The 19,599-nt window shown below is 43.0% G+C and overlaps 1 protein-coding gene across 4 annotated transcripts in view; it reads left to right on the top strand.

Moving 5' to 3' along the window:
* The window catches only part of FLNB (filamin B), a 174,289-nt gene that overhangs the window by 73,494 nt on the left and 81,196 nt on the right, over positions 1–19,599 (top strand). For all 4 annotated transcript variants that reach the window (XM_039477161.2, XM_039477160.2, XM_039477159.2 and 1 more), the window contains exons 2-5: positions 872–1,120; positions 2,721–2,818; positions 5,306–5,453; positions 18,727–18,845. In XM_039477161.2, the coding sequence (XP_039333095.1) occupies positions 872–1,120; positions 2,721–2,818; positions 5,306–5,453; positions 18,727–18,845 (614 nt within the window). The remainder of the gene's footprint in view (positions 1–871; positions 1,121–2,720; positions 2,819–5,305; positions 5,454–18,726; positions 18,846–19,599) is intronic.

The raw sequence follows: 19,599 nt of genomic DNA, 5'->3' as shown, positions 1-19,599 counted from the left end.
AAATGATTTCTTTCAGTTTTTGAGGCAGGATCTCACTCTGTTGCCCAGGCTGGAGTGCAGTGGCATGATCTTGGCTCTCTGCAACTTTCACTTCCCTGACACAAGCAATCCTCCAACCTCAGCCTCCTGAGTAGCTGGGACTACAGGAGTGAGCCACCATGCCCGGCTAATTTTTTTTTTGTAGAGAGGGAGTTTCTCCATGTTGGTCAGGCTAGTCTTGAACTCCTGAGCTCAAAGCAATCCTCCTGCCTTGGCCGCCCAAAAGTGCTGGGATTACAGGAATGAGCCACTGCACTCGGACATTATTCTGAAAAATTTTAAGCATACACAAAAGTAGAGACAGTGGTGTCATATGCGCTTGTGAATCCATGATCCAGTGAGACCTGTTAATGGCATTTTAGAATCATAGTTTCATCTGTTCTTGTCCTCAAGTGTTTTGAAGCAAATTTCAGCATTACATCTTTCACCCAGTATGGTTCTCTAATAGGTGAAGACTCCATTTACTTTTTTTTGAGATGGAATCTTGCTCTGTTGCCCAGGCTGAAGTGCCATGTTGTGATCTCAGCTTACCACAACCTCTACCTCCCCTGGTTCAAACAATTCTTCTGCCTCAGCCTCCCAAGTAGCTAGGACTACAGCTGTGTGCTACCATGCCCGGCAAAATTTTGTATTTAGCAGAGACAGGGTTTCACTATGTTGGCCAGGCTGGTCTCAAATTCCTGACCTCTAATCCGCCTGCCCCAGCCTCCCAAAGTGCTGGGATTACAGTCTTGAGCCACTGCACCTGGACTTCCATTTACATTTTTATAAGGAGTATAATTTACACTTGTGTAACCCAAAGGAATGACCAAGCCCGTGACTCTCTCCCCAGACAGCAAAGCCATTGTGGATGGGAACCTGAAGCTCATCTTGGGTCTGGTGTGGACGTTGATCCTCCACTACTCCATCTCCATGCCTGTGTGGGAGGATGAAGGGGATGATGATGCCAAGAAGCAGACGCCAAAGCAGAGGCTGCTGGGGTGGATTCAGAACAAGATCCCCTACTTGCCCATCACCAACTTTAACCAGAACTGGCAAGACGGCAAAGCTCTGGGAGCCCTCGTTGACAGCTGTGCTCCAGGTAAGTGCCCGGGGCTGGCTACCTAAACCATCTGTCTAGGATGGGGGCATGTGGGTCCCAAACATTCTGATTTTCAATGGGAATGCTGTCTTTGCTTTGACTGGCGTATTTCTCTTGGGAATGCTGTCTTTGCTGTGATTGGCGTATTTCTCCTGGGAATGCTGTCTTTGCTTCGATTGGTGTATTTCTCCTGGGAATGCTATCTTTGCTTCGATTGGCGTATTTCTCCTGGGAATGCTATCTTTGCTTTGATTGGCGTATTTCTCCTGGGAATGCTATCTTTGCTTTGATTGATCTGTTTCTCCAGGTCTTAACCCATTGTAAGACGGCTAAGGCAACTAAAACTGGCTCTGTTGACCCTTCCAAGAGCAGATCTTCTAGGTATATGCATAGGCATGGTTGAGCATTGAGTTGAGTCGTTTATCCAAATTCCGATGAAGGAGTTGGTACTTAGAGAAAAGACTTGGGTTTAGCTTCCAGACTCCAAAATCCTGTGTCTTCCCACATTGGTGCTTAGTTTCTCGTGAGCTTTAGAGAAACATTTGGTCCTATTAGGTGGCTTGGCATGAAAGTCTAAAAACTTCCATGGAGTGGAAATTACCCATCTTTATTAACCACTGGTTTGACTATATATGGCATCCTCCACCCTTTTCTTTCTGCATTGCTGTGAAATGGCACTTGGTCAGGATCCAGCTGGAGCCTTTTCCACCCTTGATGGCTGCTCATTTTTTAGTGGTTGAGTGTATATGAAGGTTGTAATTATCCTCACTGGAGGGTTTAGGTTGATGGGTAGAGTTTGCTGGTACACACTCAGTAGAAAGACCAGAGACAGTGTTGGCACACACCCCCTAAAGTTGATTTTAATTAAAAAAAAAAAAAAAGGTATAAATCATATTTTCCATTTACTGTGTATTCTCTATTTACTGGGCACATTAGTAGTTAGTAAGTTAGTGGTTCTTGACATACTCAAAGCAGAACTAGCTAGTGTTCATTGAGTAGGGGGGACTGAAGGCCTCATTCTTTCTTCAGGGCCTATAAATTGGTGTCAACTCTCAAAGTGCAACAGTAATTGATTTCCTAGTGTCCTCTTCCTTACTTCCATTTAAGGACACATTTTAGGATACCTCTTTCCAATGTAAACTTGGGAGTTTTTACTCTAGTCCTTTACCTCTTTTGCAGATAATTCTAGGTTTGTGCCTTTGAGCAAGTGAATTTTTGAATCAGATAGGATGCTATTCTAGACTTTTTAGATACATCCAGGAATAGAGTTAAAAAAAAAAAAAACCCCTCCTGCATAAAGGCACCAGGCTTTTTCCAAGCTTTGTTTATTTTCTAACACCACACCTTCAAGGAATGGATAATCCCCATCTTCGTGCAAGAACACAGCACCAGGAGAAGCCTCTGTAATGGAGGATAGTTTATGCCCTGACACACTAATACCTGTGATACTTTCCCCCTATTAAATATATGATTCGCTGAGATTTTAGGAAGAAATCATTGTCTGAACTAAGAGAACAAATGGGGTTAGTTTAGGCACATGGTTTCCTTTAATCTCTTTGGTCAGCTAATGTTGAAAGCATCTTCTGTGTTCTGTTAACAGGTCTGTGCCCAGACTGGGAATCCTGGGACCCACGGAAGCCTGTAGATAACGCACGAGAAGCTATGCAGCAGGCAGATGACTGGCTGGGTGTCCCACAGGTATACACAAGCGTGCCATGTCCTGTGAGGCTGCCCCCACCCACTAGCTTGTTCTGTCACTCTGTGGATGCCTTTCTGGGTCAGGCAGGCAGTCTGACCTTCTTGGCATTGAGACTTCAAAGAGCATTGCCTGTGATATTCTGTCATCTTCCTCAGTTTACCCATAATAATAGGTTCTCACTGACTTAGGTGCTTATAGATCTTCATGTGTTGGTTTAATGTAGATCATCCAGAAATTTTCATGTCGCTCTTTGTCACACGCAGGTAAATTTCTAGTCTTTCTGCTCCAAATTTTTAAAGACTATCTTTAAACTCTAGACTACACATATGGGCCCAAACTATTAGGTTGAGCCATAAAAAATGGCTAGTATTTGACCATTTTTCAATCTACATTTTAAAAGGTAATTTTAATTCAATATCTTATGAAAAGTCACAGGACTTAAAACTTTTTTTTTTTTTTTTTGAGGTAGAGTCTTGCTCTTTTGCCCAGGCTCGGGTGCAGTGGTGCAATCTCAGCTCACTGCAACCTCTGCCTCCCAGGTTCAAGTGATTCTCCTGCCTCAACATCCTGAATAGCTGGGATTACAAGCACGTGCCACCATGCCCAGCTAATTTTTATGTTTTTAGTAGAGGCAGGGTTTCACCATTTTGGTCAGGCTGGTCTCGAACGCCTGACCTCATGCTCTACCTGCCTCAGACTCTCAAAGTGCTGGGATTACAGGTATGAGCCACCGCACCTGGCTGCCTTAAAACTTTTAAAAACATGTAAGCCAGCACAATCCATCATTAATAGAAACTGTAGAAGAATCTCTGTCACCCATAATCCTATCACAGAAATATAACAAGAGGACTCGGAAATCAAATAAGACTTGGATACCATCTGCAGTAGTCACATCACTGAGTTGAAGTCTGATCTTCCTAGCAGAGAGAAAAACCAGTGTTTTCTTTCCAGAAACTCTCCCTAACAGTTTGGCACCATAAGTCCCGTGTTCAAAGGCCAGCCAGGGAAGATTGCAGGGTAGCCAGTGCCATGGGATGGATGGCCTCACTATAGGCTGCATTGAAGTCTGAGCTCAGTGTATTTTGTAACAGGGCCCCTTGGAGGGTAGAACAACATGCCTGTTTCTTTGGTTTGGTTTTGGAGTCATGTCTCTCCTACATGGCCCATTCACTGCTTGGCTCGTCCACCCTCAGGAACTGGTGTGGTATGTTTTTCATCTCCACTTAAACCTAAACCGTCTCCTTTAGACGTTCATGTGATGTTGGCGTGGGTGAAGTTGTTGAAGGAGCTGCCAGGAAGAAATGCCAAATCGACACGCATCCTACTTTTTATGGAATGTATTTATTGAAGGCGACTGTTCAAACCCAAGTAGCTATTTTGTTTCTGCAGGCCGAATGTCAGAATGTTTTCTGGTGCTTTTTATCACAGGGGGAGGGAAACTGGATGCATCTGTTGTTCATTGCACATGGTGAACCTGCTAATGAAACAGAGCCTCTGTTCATTGAGGAAGTGTGATTTACCTCCTCAGGGCTGGGTCAGGTGACGGAACTGAAACTGAGGTGGTGGCACCTTCAGAGAGGTCACCTGCCTAGAATGGCTATAGTCTTGCTCCTAACCTGAATGTCACAGAAATTCACCCATTCCTTTTTTTTTTTTTTTTAAAAAAAAAAAAAAACAAAAAAAACGAGTCTCACTCCTCTATCACTCAGGCTGGAGTGCGGTGGTGTGATCTTGGTTCACTGTAACCTCTGCCTCCTTTGTTCAAGTGATCCTCCTGCCTCATCCTCTCGAGTAGCTGGGGTTACAGGCATCTGCCACCATGCTGGGCTAATTTTTATATTTTTAGTACAGACAGGGTCTGACCATGTTGGCCAGGCTGGTCTTGAACTCCTGACCTCTCCTGTCTCGGCCTCCTAAAGCGATGGAATTACAGGCGTTAGCCACTGCGCCTGCCTCTGTACTTTTTTAATGGCTCCTAATATATAGAGATACGTATATAATATTTACATGTTTCTTTTTTATTTACCTTTTTTAATTAGTAGAGTTAATATAGATACAGAAAATGAATATTCAAGCAAAGGAAAAAGCCGGTTAACCTGTGTACTTTTTTGTACCATGCTTTAATCCTGTGTGTGCCTGTTTCTTCATTTTCCCGACTTGCTATAGCTTATCCTTTTATAATGTTTGGAAAGTTTGACCAGAGGAGTAAGTGAACTTTTAGGGGGAGGGGAAGATAAGGAACCTTTGGAAATTACATTCCAAATTATTTGGAGAGGGTTCTCCTAGCTTTCAAAGGAGTCTGTAGTTCCTCAAGAATGGTTACAAACACTGATCTTGGTGTGTTGGTTTAATGTAATTTCACTTAATTGAGAAGCCAACTCGGTTTCTTAATATTTGTAGTGCTTGGTTTAAGAGGCATTCGCAAACATTTCAATGGTTGCAAAGCGATGTGTTCTGGGCGGTCATCCACCATGTCATTATTCTAGGTCATCACCCCTGAAGAAATCATTCACCCGGATGTGGACGAGCACTCGGTTATGACTTACCTGTCCCAGTTCCCGAAAGCCAAGCTCAAGCCAGGGGCTCCTCTCAAACCCAAGCTCAACCCGAAAAAAGCCAGGGCCTATGGCAGAGGTGAGTGCTTGTCCTCTCGTGTTGTATTGGAGACGTGTCTTCTGGTGTTGGAGATGATTTCATGGCTTTAGGAGTGATGTTCTCAGAATCAAGAATATATGGGTGTAATCCTCAAAGATACCCCAGGCCTCCATTATAACACATTTTATGACCGTTTTATTCTGCCTTGTTTTTCAAAGGCTTTAAGAAATGCTTCTGGTTGGATGGGATGGGGTGAGTTTGCTGCTTGGTGATTTTAGTGCAGTAACCCATTGCTCCCATTTTTCAGAAGAGGAATTGGTGGAGGGCAGGGAGTCTGGGGAGTCTGGTCTTGCCACAGATCACCACAGTCAGTGATGGGGGTGGGTCTCTGGCTGCTGATTCATTTCTCCTGCTGTTAGGCTAAGGCTGCCTCAGATTTCCAGCCCAGTGGGAGCTATTGTTAACCCCTGGCAGACACTTCCTTGCTAAGACATCCTGTTTATGACTTCGAGGCAGCTGCAGGACGCTGTTTTGCTCAGAACATTATAGGGGGCAGAAGCCATTTCAAGGCATTCGATGTTGTGATTGGCACCTGACTTCAAGCACACTGAAGAGAGTAGTTACATGACTGCAAAGTGTGGTTCTGTTGGAGATCAGCATGGCCAGATACAACTTACTGCCTTCTCTATGGGGAGGGGAAGGAGTGCCTTTCATGTCTCATTTTTCGTAAATAAGAAAATATTGGCCGGACATGGTGGTTCACGCCTGTAATCCCAGCGCTTTGGGTGGCAGAGGCAGGGGGAATCACCTGAGGTCGAGCGTCGGAGACCAGCCTGGCCAACATGGTGAAACCCCATGTCTACTAAAAATACAAAAATTAGCTGGGTGTAGTGGCGGTCACCTGTAATCCCAGCTACTCAGGAGGCTGAGGCAGGAAAATCGCTTGAACATGGGAGGCAGAGGTTGCGGTGAGCCAAGATCGTGCCGCTGCACTCCAGCCTGGCCAACAGAATGTGTGAGCCTCTGTCTTGAAAAAAAAAAAGAAAAAAAAAAACAGAAAGAAAGAAAATGTTATCTCAGTAGGATACCAGTTACACACACAGTTTTCTGTATATCTCCTCCCAGAATTGACAGTTGTTGCCATTCTAGCTTAATAGTTTTCTCCTGTCCTTTTTGCGTGTTTGCATATGTGTTTGTGTGTATGATTGCCGAATTATTTGAAAATAAGTTGCAAGCATGGTGACAGTTCTGTCCTCAAGACATCACTAAGCTTCTCCTAAGAATAGGATATCCTCTTATATAACCACAGTATTCATTGTCACATGTAAGAAAATTAATAATAGTTTCATATAATCTAACATTCAGTTTGTATTTGAATTTCCCTATTGTCCTGAGATTGTCATTTATAGTTGCTGTTTTACAAACTAAGATCTGATTAAGGTTCACTTACTGTGTGTGTTTGTTATTTCTATTTAGACTCTTCATGCTGAATAATTTCTCTGAACTTTTTTTTTAAATGACATTGACTTTCTGAATAGATGAGGGCATGTGTCTTTTAGGATGTCCTTCCTTACATATGTTCCCTTTGAGTAAAGCCTTTTCCTGCTTGGTATCAGCTTAGTCTTTTTTTCTTCTGTGTGTGAGATAGTCTCACTCACTCTGTTGCCCAGGCTGGAGTGCAGTAGCACAGTCTCAGCTCACTGCAACCTCCACCTCCTGGGTTCAAGCAATTCTCCTGCCTCAGCCTCCTGAGTAGCCGGGATTACAGGCATGCATCACCATGCCCGGCTAATTTTTGCATTTTTAGTAGAGATGGGGTTTCACCGTGTTGGCCAGGCTGGTCCCCAACTCCTGGGCTTCAGGTGATCTGCCCACCTCAGCCTCCCAGTCAACTTATTCTTAAGATGACACATGGCTAGGGCAGTGGTACTGACCACATACTGTTCTCACCTCAATGGCCAGGTCTTCTCATCTGATGTTCTGGGCAGGATTGAGACAGCAGAAAGCCTTACCATTTGAGGTTCTATTTGCAGTGGGGTGTGAGGTCTGTGACATCACTTGTCTTATGTAGGGACTAGGGACTTTGAAGCCCTCCTCCCATTCACAGTCACTTGAAGGCTGGCATGTCTTCACTTGCTTTAAAAGTGCTTTCTTTAAGGCATACCACAGGTGGCAGCTGGAATAAGGAATCTCTGACTTTAAAGATTATGCTTCCTTAATGGCAAAACAGTTGCACACAACCAAATAAATCCCTTGTCAACCAGATTGTCAAATGGACTGAATCTAATCAAGGCATAATATATGTTTATAATAACCTTATCACTGGCTGTCCAGCTTCCCCATTGTTAATGTGAGACGGTTTCCTTTTACGGTGCTATTTGCTAGAAAATGATCACTTGTTACGGTTCAGGAATGTGGCTGGTCATTGCCATTTCCTTCATCTGCCTCTTAGTAAGTGTGATGCACTTGTGGAGGAAACACACTCTTTTGTTTTTTTTTTTTTTTTTTAATTTATATATGTGTGCTTTCTGTATTTTTTAAATTGTGGGAATATGTCCATAACATAAAACTCGCTATTGTAACCATTTTTAAATGTACAGTGCTATGGCATTGAGTACATTTATGTTGTTGTCCAACCATCACTGCTATCTATCTCCAGAACTTTTTCAACTTCCCAAACTGAAACTCCATACTCATTAAACAATAACGCCCCATTCTCCCCTTCCCTCTGCTCCTGATAACCTTTATTCGACTCCCTGTCTCTATGAATTTGCCTATTTTAGGTACCTCCTAGAAGTGGAATCACATGCTCTCTGTCTTTTTCCTCTGGCTTATTTTACTTGTCATATGTTTTCAGGGTTCATCCATGTTGTTGCATGTATCAACATTTCATTTAAAGCTGAATAATATTCCTTTGTATGTATATATCATGTTTTGTATATCCATTCATCTGCTGATCGACGTTTGGATTGCTACAATCTTTTGGCTATTGTGAATAATGCTTCTATGAAAACACAGGTGTACAAGTGTTGTTTGAGACCCTGCTTTCAATTCTTTTCGGGATATACCCAGAAGTGGAATTGGTGGATCATATGGTAATTCTATTGTTTAACTTAGTTTTAAGGAGGAAATGGCCTCACTCTGCTTTTTAAAGTAGGAAGTAGGAAGACAAATCGGTCATTTTAGGTGACAGGGTCACAAGGCACATGAGTGGGGCTGTGAGATATTATCCTTGTCATGCGGTGAGATGAAAGCCAGACCCGTTTTGCTCTTCGCTGTGTGACCACATTGCTTCATTTCTGCCACCTGACCCCAGGAAGAGAGACCATTTCATCTTCTAGTTTCTAAAAGACCTGAAAGTGTTGTTTTATTTTTTATTTCCTGGTTGTTTAATAGATGCCAGTTGCCAGCCAGTTAGCATGAGTCGATCCTTTCACTGAGCCTCATCTTGCTTCTTTCAAGTGGGTTGAAAGGAGAGAGGGCTGGGGTGAGGCGGACCTCCAGCCACACACAGGTCTTCATGGTGGGCTTCCTTGCAGGTTTAGGTACGTGGAAAGCATTCATCCATGAGCTAATCAGAAATCTTTGTAAGAATCTCATTCTCTATGAAGCATTTACTGTAGAGCAATCCTTCTATCTGGGTAATCAGAGGGGCCCCAGTTATCTCCTTTCATGGTAAGCAAAGTTCCGCTGGAGTTTAGAGTGGGGGTGTGATTCAGCCTCCTAACAGACCATGGTTAGCCACAGGTGACCACCCCAAGCTCAGACTTTGACAAGCTGCAGAGAAAGTGGTTTCTTAGGCTGCTGGAGTCGGATGAAGTGGGACTTTTAGTATTTTAGGTGCATGTTTATTTACTTATTTATTTTCGTTGTCGTTTTGAGATAGAGTCCCGCTCTGTCAGTGTGGAGTGCCATGGTGCCGCCATGGCTAACTGCAGGCTTGACCTTCTGGGCTCAAGTGATTCTCCCACCTCAGCTTCTCTAGTAGGTGGGACCACAGGTGTGCACCACCATGCCCAGCTTATTTTAAAAATATTTTAGTTTGAGACCAGCCTGGCCATGTTGCCCAGGCTAGTCTCAAAATCCTGAGCTCAAGCAATGCCCCTGCTTTGGCCCCCCAAAGTACTGGGATTACAGGCATGAGCCACCATGCTTGGCCATTAGGTGCATGTTTAAATCCATTTGTTTATATCAGTTACATAACCTGAGAGTTATGTAAATCTTAAGCAAAAGAAAAATATACGAAATAAAAATTGAAGCTCACTTCCCAACTGCCAATCTCATTCCTGCCTTCTACGTCTGAGGTACTTATTTCCAGCCTTTTTTCTATGCTAAGTTAGACTGTCTATCTTTTTTGCTTTGTGCTTCTTACTGAACAGGGTGGAAAGACTACCTTTTAACTTTTATTTCTAATTTTTTATAATTTTTACCTTTCTTTTTAGGCAGAAAGATTATCTTACTATGTAACAGTCTACTGCCATTTTTTCTTAAACTAAATTATTGGCACATGAATACAAATCCAGAGTATAGTAACAAATGACCTAGTGTTTTTAACAGATTGGTAGCAAGGAAAAGGAAGCGATGGAAAGACAGCCAGAGATTAAATGAGACTTAAGAGACTTAGCAACCATTTGTAATATATAACCTTATTTGGATCCTATTCAAACTGATGGTTTAAAAAATCATGATAAAGCAGCAGCTCACAGTGCTGTAAGAAATTCATAAAATGTATAATATAACTGAAAATTTGAACACCGAATATTTGACATTAGGGCATTATTTTAAAAAATATCTTATCGATGTTGTGGGTACTCTGCAAGTACCTTTTAAGAATACATAGTGATTGTTTATGGCTAAAAAAATCTGAGGTCTAGGATTTGTGTCAAAGTAATACAGGAAGAGGGAGGAGGTGGGAGTGAGGTGAAACAAGACCAGCTGTGAGTTGATAGTTGTTGAAGCTGGGGGATGGGTATAGGAAGTCCACTATGCAGTTCTCTCCACATCTGTGTTAGTTTGGAATTCTTTTTTTTTTTTTCTTTTTTTTTTTTAAGGCATAGTGCAGCAGTGGAATCTCAGCTCACTGCAACCTCCACATCCCGGGTTCAAGTAATTCTCCTGCCTTAGCCTCCCAAGTAGCTGGGATTACAGGCATGCGCTACCACACCCCCTTAAGTTTATATTTTTAGTACAGATGGCGTTTCACCATGTTGGCCAGGCGAGTCTCAAAATCCTGACCTCAGGTGATCCACCTGCCTCGGCCTCCCAAAGTGCTGGGATGACAGGTATGAGCCACTGTACCCAGCCTAGTTTGGAATTCTTTGTAATAAGAAGCTTTTTTTAAAAAGTAATATTTGAACTTCTGCTCCTGGGAAGACAGAGTAGAAGGACTTTTCCTAATTCTTTCTGCTAACTACAGCTAAAATCCCTGGGCAATATTTCTAAGGAAAACACAGGGAGACTGTGAAAAGTGATGAGGCAGACCAACCAGGGATCTTGGGACTTGAGGAATGGCGCAGTACTGAGTTCCTGGGGTTTACTTTGCCTCATACATCCCAGACTTGGAGCCAAAGAAAGAAGCTGACAACCGAAAAATACCAGTGGGCACAAACACAGAAAGTGCCAACAAAAGCTGCCCTCTCCATCCAGAAGACCAGGAAAGGGCAGCCTAGTGAGGCAGAAAACTTCTAAACAACCACTGCTCTACTCCAGCTCCACACTGCAGAAAAAACTGCGTAGCTCCCCACTTATACCCACAAAGGTGAATGGGGAGCCTAGCCTTGTACCACAGTCTAGCAGTAAGGAAGCCACGCCCTGTGAAGGTGTCAGTAGAGGCCATGGAGGAGCAGTAATGAGGCACTCCTACTCCCTCCAGCCAGAACTTCCACCCCCATGCATTAGTAATGAGCCTCCCAATCTTGAGCATCAGTGGAGGTTGAAGGAAAACCTAGACTTCTTCCCCCATTGTCAGTAACAAGGCGTGTACCCTTCTCTCCCCTGCCAGAGTGGTATCATAAAAAGCCAGCTACAAAAGAACATTTACAGAAGACCCAGAGTCTCATCACATGATACCCCAGATACCAGTTGCAAACAAACAGAAAAACAATGACTTGTCGTACCTAGGAAGATCTCAAACTGAATGAAAAAGACAGTTGATGCCAACACTGAGATGATAGAGATGTTAGAATTATGTGACAAAAATTTTCAAGTGGTCATTAAAAAAGGCTTCCATAACCAGGTGTGGTGGCTCATGCTTGTAGTTTCAGCACTTTGGGAGGTCAAGGCGGTGGAACTCCTGACAGGTGACCAGCCTGACCAACATGATGAAACCCCGTCTCTACTAAAAATACAAAAAATTAGCCAGACATGGTGGTGGGCACCTATAATCCCAGCTACTTGGGAGGCTGATGCAGGAGAATTGCTTGAACATGGGAGGTGGAGGTTGCAATGAGCCGAGGTCACGCCATTGCACTCCAGCCTGGGCAAGAGTGCAATTTCAAAAAAAAAAGAGGCTTCAGTAAGCAATTAAGAACAATCATGAAACAAACAAACAAAATCAAAAATCTCAACAAAGAAATAGAATGTCCCAGCAAAATAATAATAAGAATGTAGGCAATATAAAGAACCAAATGGACATTTTAGAACTGGAAATTACAGTAACTGAAATAAAAACTCATTGGGTGAGTGCAATAGCAGGGTGGAAGGACAGAAAAAAGAATCCTTGAACTGGACGACAACTGGTTGTTTTGCTTTGAGATGGATTTTGCTCTTGTTGCCCGGGCTGGAGTACAGTGGTGTGATCTTGACTCACTGCAATCTCTGCCTCCTGGGTCCAAGAGATTCTCCTGCCTCAGCCTCCCTAGTAACTGGGCTTACAGGTGCCCACCACTGTGCCCGGCTAATTTTTATATTTTCAGTAGAGACAGGGATTCACTGCACTGGCCTGGCTGGTCTCGAACTTCTGACCTTAGGTGATCCTCTCACCTCAGCCTCCCAAAGTGCTGGGATTACAGGCACTGGCCACTGCACCCAGCCTCTAGAAGCCTTTTTCTGTGTTTTAAAACTTGTAATTTCATTTTTGTACTTTTAAAACTTTTCTTTTACTAAACACACACATTAGCCTAGGCTTGCGCAGAATCAAGGTCATCATTATCACTGTCTTCCACCTCCATATCCCATCCCACTGGTAGGTCTTCAGGGGCAGTAATATGTGGAACTACTGTCTCCTGTAATAACAGTGCCTTTGGGAATACTCCCTGAAGGACCTGCGTGAGGCTGCTTTACAGTTAATGTTTTTTTAAAATAGAAGATGCACACTCTAAAATATGATAAAAAGTATAGTATATTAAATACATAAACCAGTAGCATTGTCATGTATCAAGTATTGTGTATTGAACCTAGTTGTATATGCTATATTTGTTTCTATGGCTGATAACACAGTGTGTTTGTTTATACCAGCATCACCACAAACACGTGAGTAATGCGATGCATTACTGCAACGTCAGTAGGCAACAGGAATTTTTTGGCTCCATTTGTAATCTTATGGGACCATCATCATATGTGTGGACTATTTTTGATTGAAACTTCATTATGCAGCAAATGACTATATTAGCAAATAAAATTGAGCTATATATAATGAAGAAGTACACATTATAACCAAGTGGGTTTATTCCAGGGATGCAAGGCCTGGTTCACTATTAAGAAATCAGTCAACATAGGCCAGGCATGGTGGCTCATGAGTGTAATCCCAGCACTGTGGGAGGCTGGGGTGGGCGGATCACCTGAGATTCGAGACCAGACTGACCAACATGAGAAACCCCGTCTCTACTAAAAATACAAAATTAGTTGGGTGTGGTGGCAGATGCCTGTACTCCCAGCTACTCGGGAGGCTGAGGCAGGAGAATCGCTTGAACCCGGTAGGTGGAGTTTTCGGTGAACTGAGATTGTACCATTGCACTCCTGCCTGGACAATGAGAATGAAACTCTTTCTCATAAAAAAAAAAAAAAAGAAAAAGAAAAAAAGGAAGAAAAAGAAAATAAAATCAGACTAACAAAGAAAAATTACACGATCATATCAATTGATGCAGAAAAGGCATTTGACAGAACTCAACAGCCATCCATGATAAGAACTAAAGAGAGAGAGAGAGAGAGAGAGAGAAATGGAGGAAATTTCTTAATTTAATATAGAGTGGCTACTACAAGAAACCTACAGCGAACATGATGATGAATAGACTGAATATATCTCCAAAGAGGAACAAGGAAAGGATGGTGGCTCTGGCCACTCCTATTCCACATAATGCTGGAAGTTTTAGCCAATGCAGTCACATAAGAGAAGGAAATAAAAGACATTCGTATTGGAAAGTAAGAAATCATACTGTCTCTATTTGCAAATGCAGATGACTGTCTATGTAGAAAATCCTAAAGAATCCATGAAGGGGGCCGGGCGCGGTGGCTCAAGCCTGTCATCCCAGCACTTTGGGAGGCCGAGGCGGGTGGATCACAAGGTCAAGAGACCGAGACCATCCTGGTCACCATGGTGAAACCCCGTCTCTACTAAAAATACAAAAAATTAGCTGGGTGTGGTGGCGCGTGCCTGTAATCCCAGCTACTCAGGAGGCTGAGGCAGGAGAATTGCCTGAACCCAGGAGGCGGAGGTTGCGGTGAGCCGAGATCACGCCATTGCACTCCAGCCTGGGTAACAAGAGCGAAACTCCGTCTCAAAAAAAAAAAAGAATCCATGAAGGGGAGAAAACCCAAATACCTGCCCTTGAATGAGTTCAGCAAGGTCACAGTATACAAGATCAATATGTAAAAGTCAATTATATTTCCATATAATTTAATGAACAAATGTACACAAAAGTTAAAAATAGTATATCCTGTTTATAATTGCTTTTAAAAAGCATAAATGTAATAAAACAAATATAGGACTTAAATGCTGAAAACTATAAAAACACTGATAAATAAGAGATCTAAATAAATGGAGTGATAATAATGTTTTCATGGATTGTAAAAGTCAAATAGTAAAGATACCACCTCTCCTCATATTGTCATTCAGGTCTGATGCAGTTGCTGTCAAAATCCCAGCAAAAGTTTTTGCAGTAGCAAGAAGATGATTATTTTAAAACATATATGGAAAGGCAAAGGAATTAAAGTAGCAAAAACAATTTTGAGAAAGAAGTATAACATGGAGGAATCAGCCTTCCTGCTTTCAAGGCTTACTGTGTAGCTACAGAAGTCAAGATTTTGTGGTATTGGTCAAGGATAGAAATTATAGATCAATGAAACAGAGTTGCAGGCCCACACAAATATGCACAACTGATTATTGACAAAGGTGCAAAAGTAAGTCATTGGAGGAAAGAACCTTTTTGGCACGCGGTGGCAGAGAAATTGAACATCCATAGGCGAAACAAAACTAAAGCAAACCCCAAACCAAAAAACAAAACAAAACAAAACCTCATATAACTATAAAGCTTTAGGAAAAAAACACAGAAGAAAATCTTTGAGATCTAGGATTAGGCAAATTGTCCTTAGACTTGACACCAAAAACATGATCCATTAAAAAAACAAATAAGCTGGACTAAATCAAAATTAAAAACTTTTAAAAGTTTTTTTTTTTTTTTTTTTTTTTTTTTGAGACGGAGTTTCGCTCTTGTTGCCCAGGCTGGAGTGCAATGGCGCGATCTCGGCTCACCGCAACCTCCGCCTCCTGGGTTCAGGCAATTCTCCTGCCTCAGCCTCCTGAGTAGCTGGGATTACAGGCACACGCCACCATGCCCAGCTAATTTTTAGTATTTTTAGTAGAGACGGGGTTTCACCATGTTGACCAGGATGGTCTCGATCTCTTGACCTCGTGATCCACCCGCCTCGGCCTCCCAAAGTGCTGGGATTACAGGCTTGAGCCACCGCGCCCGGCTTAAAAGTTTTAAGAAGGATGGTCTGTTTCAAAGACTCAACGTGGTACATGGTGGTTAGCCTTTATGTGCTGGTGAAGGTTTACTTGCATCTAAGAGTGTACTCCTGGTTCATCCACTGTCCTGCAAGACAAGCTGTCTTCGCCCTTCCCTTAAAAGCCACCTGGACACCATCTCAAATAGAACTTGAAATGTTGCTGAGACTGGGATCTGGGGGCTGGATTTTACTTTAAAAAACAATTTAAAACCTTTCGCAGTTAAGAGGATGAATAGACAGGCTAAAGACTGGGAGAAAACGTTTGCAAACCATATGTCAAACAAAATACTAGTATCTAGAACATGTAAAGGACTCTCAAAACTCAGTAGTTAAAAAACAGACAAACATTTATCCAAACATCCCAATAAGAAAATGGGCAAAAGACATACAGTTTCCTCTGAAGAGGACATCTGTATGACAAAAAAAGCACTTAGAAATTTGTTCAGTGTCATTAACCATGAGAAAAATGCAAATTAATCCTAGAACATATTATCAGAATGGCTAAAATAAAGAGTATTGATAGCGATAACACTAAATTCTGGAAAGGATGTAGGGAAACTGAATCTGGATCACTCATACATTGCCGGTGGGAATGTAAAATGGTGTAACTACTTTGGAACACTGTGTAGTAGTTTCTTAATAAAGAAATAGGCTGGGCACAGTGGCTCATTTCTGTAATCCCAGTACCTTGTGAGGCTGAGGCTGGAGGATCACTTGAGCCCAGGAGTTTGAGACCAGCCTGGGCAACATAGGGAGTTCACATCTCTACAAATAATTTTTTAAAATTATCCAGATGTGGTGGTATGCACCTGTGGCCCCAGCTACTCAGGAGATCGAGGCAGGAGGATTGCCTGAGCCTGGGAGGTCGAGGTTGCAGTGAGCTATGATTGCACCACTGCGCTCCGGCCTGGGCTATAGAGTGAGACTTGGACTCAAAACAAAAACAAAAACAAAACCTCAAAAAACAGTACATGCAGCTACCATATGGCCCAACAATTGCACTCCTTGGCATTTATCCCAGAGGAATGAAAACTTACTGTATAGGAGAGCCACTGTTTTTTTCTTCTATATTCTCACAGCTAAAGAAGAAAACTTTTCTCATCATCTCCATTACTCCTCTCAATTACTCCTCTCAATACTTCATTTCTGGTCACCAAAATCTATGGATTTTTCCTCCCATACTGACCAATTCTCCAATTCTATGTGGACCCCAACTAGGTGTCCTATATTCAATTCCATTCAATTCCGACACTGTCTACCTGAAGTTAGTGCAGACCCCACGAAGGGCTCAGTCCCTCAAAACTGCCCCCAACCTCAGGGGCCAAGTCAGAAGTGGTGAGTCCTCAGGCTACCCACAACTTCTGCCCAGCTTTGCTACAAATCAGAGGTTCCCATTACCCATCCTCATGTTACACTATTTGCTAGAGTGGCTCAGTAGCTCACAGAACTCAGGGAAACACTTACCTTTAGCAGCTGTATAGTGAGAATATGATAGAGGAGACAGATGATCCACCAGGTGAAGAGGTCCACAGGGCAAAGTTTAGAGGGGTTTTGAACACAGGAGTGTCTGTTCCCATGAAGTTGGGGTGGGCCGTCCTCTTGGCACATGGATGTATTCATCAACCCAGAAGCTCTCTAAACTCCATACTTCAGGGGTTTTTGTGGAGGCTAAGTCACGTAGGCATGATTGACATTGACAAAGACTACAGCTCCTCCCCCTCCCCGTAGGATGGGGAGTGGGGCTGAAAGTTCTAAGCTTCTGACCATGACTTGTTCTTTTTGTTGATCAGCCCCATCCCGAAAGCTATCCGGGAGTCCACTAAGAGTTGCCTTATTAGGACATAAGATGCTTTTGTCACCAAGGACATTCCAAGGGGTTTAGGAATTCTGGAACCTGGGGCAGAGACCTATATTTATAATTTCTTACTATTTTATGCTTATGTTCACACACATACACACACCCCTACACACCCCTATGTACAGACGTTTACAGCAGCTTTACTGGTGATAGACAGCTAGAAACAACCCAGATGTTCTTCAATGGGTGAATGCTTAAACCAGGCGTCCCCAAACTTTTTACACAGGGGGCCAGTTCACTGTCCCTCAGACCGTTGGAGGGCTGCCACATACTGTGCTCCTCTCACTGACCACCAATGAAAGAGGTGCCCCTTCCTGAAGTGTGGCGGGGGGCCGGATAAATGGCCTCAGGGATCTGCATGCAGCCCACGGGCCGTAGTTTGGGGACGCCTGGCTTAAACCGTGGTACATCTATACCATGGAGTATTAGATACTCAGCAATAAAAAGGAAAAAAAAAAAAAAACATTGATAGAAGCAAAAACCTGGGTGAACCTATAGAAAATTATGTGTAGTGAAAAAGGCCAGTCCTAAAAGGTTACATAGTTATGATTCGATTGATGTGACATTATCGAAATAATAAAATTATAGTGTGGAGAACAGATTAGTGGTTGTCAGGGCTAAGGAGAGAATTGGTGAGGTTATTCGAGGACAGCAGGAGGGCTCCCTGTCTATGCTAAAAGGAATGTTCTCTGTTTTGATCGTATCAATGTCAATACCCTGGTTGTGAGATTGAGTCACAGTTTTTTACCGTGTTACCATTGGGGAAACTAGGTAATGGTTATTATTATTATTATTATTATTATTATTATTATTGAGATAGAGTCTCACTCTGTTGCCAGGCTGGAGTGCATTGGTATGATCTCGGTTCACTGCAACCTCCACCTCCCAGGTTCAAGCGATTCTCCTGCCTCAGTCTCCTGAGTAGCTGGGACTATAACCTCACGTCACCATGCCCAGCTCATTTTTTGTATTTTTAGTAGAGATGGGGTTTCACCATGTTAGCTAGGATGATCTCTATCTCCTGACCTTGTGATCCACCCGCTTCAGCCTTCCAACATGCTGCATTGTTTATTATACCTACAGGTAAAATCTATCTCGACAAATTTGTTCAGTCATCTTAAAATAAAAAGGTTAATTTAAAAAATGGTTTAATGCAATTTTTTAAAATGTCAAGCAATACAATAAATGTTGTTCAATGAGAAATAAGTTTTCCGCTTCCATCAAGGCAAGCCCTGCTGCTACTTCCTAATCACGTTATTTTCCACAATTCTGTATAGACTCCTGACTGAGGTTCTCTGAGTATCAAAATTGGATATTGCTTCAATAACATGGACAAAATTAAGTCTTTCAACCTGTCTCATTGTCTCTGCCAAGGCAGTTTGTCCCTGTCTCCCACATGGCATCGGCAGGGCTGGGTCCCACCTGTCAGTTCCCTGAAAGACACAGTGGGTGTTGGCTCATGCCACACCCTCGCCTGGCTTCTAACGTGTCTGTGTAAACCTGTGGCAGGAATCGAGCCCACTGGAAACATGGTGAAGCAGCCAGCCAAGTTCACTGTGGACACCATCAGCGCTGGGCAAGGAGACGTGATGGTGTTTGTTGAGGACCCGGAAGGGAACAAAGAGGAGGTATGTTGGAGGGTGCTGCCACTCTTTTCCAGCACCTCGTGGAGCTTTTAATGGAGTAAGGGCTTGTAATGAGGCCAGGGACTGTGCCTCCATTTTCCTCATTGCAGCTCACAACCAAAAGTGTTTTTTTACCCAAAAAGATACCGAGTCTTATAGCTGTTTAAGTCACCTGCCCAAGAGCAGAGCCTGGAAATCGAATTTAAATTGATTGCCAGGGACACGGTATTTAATAAAATAAAGGATGCTTTGGATTTAGCACAGGTACCTAGTCATTTGAGGTTTTATTTTTATTTTTATTTTTGAGATGGAATTTCACTCTTTTTGCCCGGGCTGGAGCGCAATGGCACAATCTTGGCTCATGGCAACCTCCACCTTCCGGGTTCAAAAGATTGTCCTGTCTCAGCCTCCCGAGTAGCTGGGATTACAGGTGTGCGCCACCACACCCAGCTAATTTTTATATTTTTAGTAGAGACAAGGTTTCACCACATTGGCCAGGCTGATCTCCAACTCCTGACCTCACGTGATCTACCTGCCTCAGCCTCCCAAAGTGCTGGGATTATAGGCGTGAGCCACCACGCCCAGCCTCAGTTGAGGTTTTAGATACTGATGGGCAGAATAATAAGATAGTCTTGCCCTGTTCTCTTCCCACACTGGCCATTCTTTGGTTCCTTCCTCGGAGCCTTTGCACATGCTGTTCTCTCTGTCACTTATTTTCATAGGATCATGTTTTGTCACTGGCATTTAGCATAATTTG

This window comes from Saimiri boliviensis, chromosome 8 (assembly GCF_048565385.1).
Source record: "Saimiri boliviensis isolate mSaiBol1 chromosome 8, mSaiBol1.pri, whole genome shotgun sequence".
NCBI lineage: Eukaryota > Metazoa > Chordata > Mammalia > Primates > Cebidae > Saimiri > Saimiri boliviensis.
The sequence above is the reverse complement of the archived record's forward strand: the minus strand, read 5'-3'. Positions and strand labels throughout refer to the sequence as shown.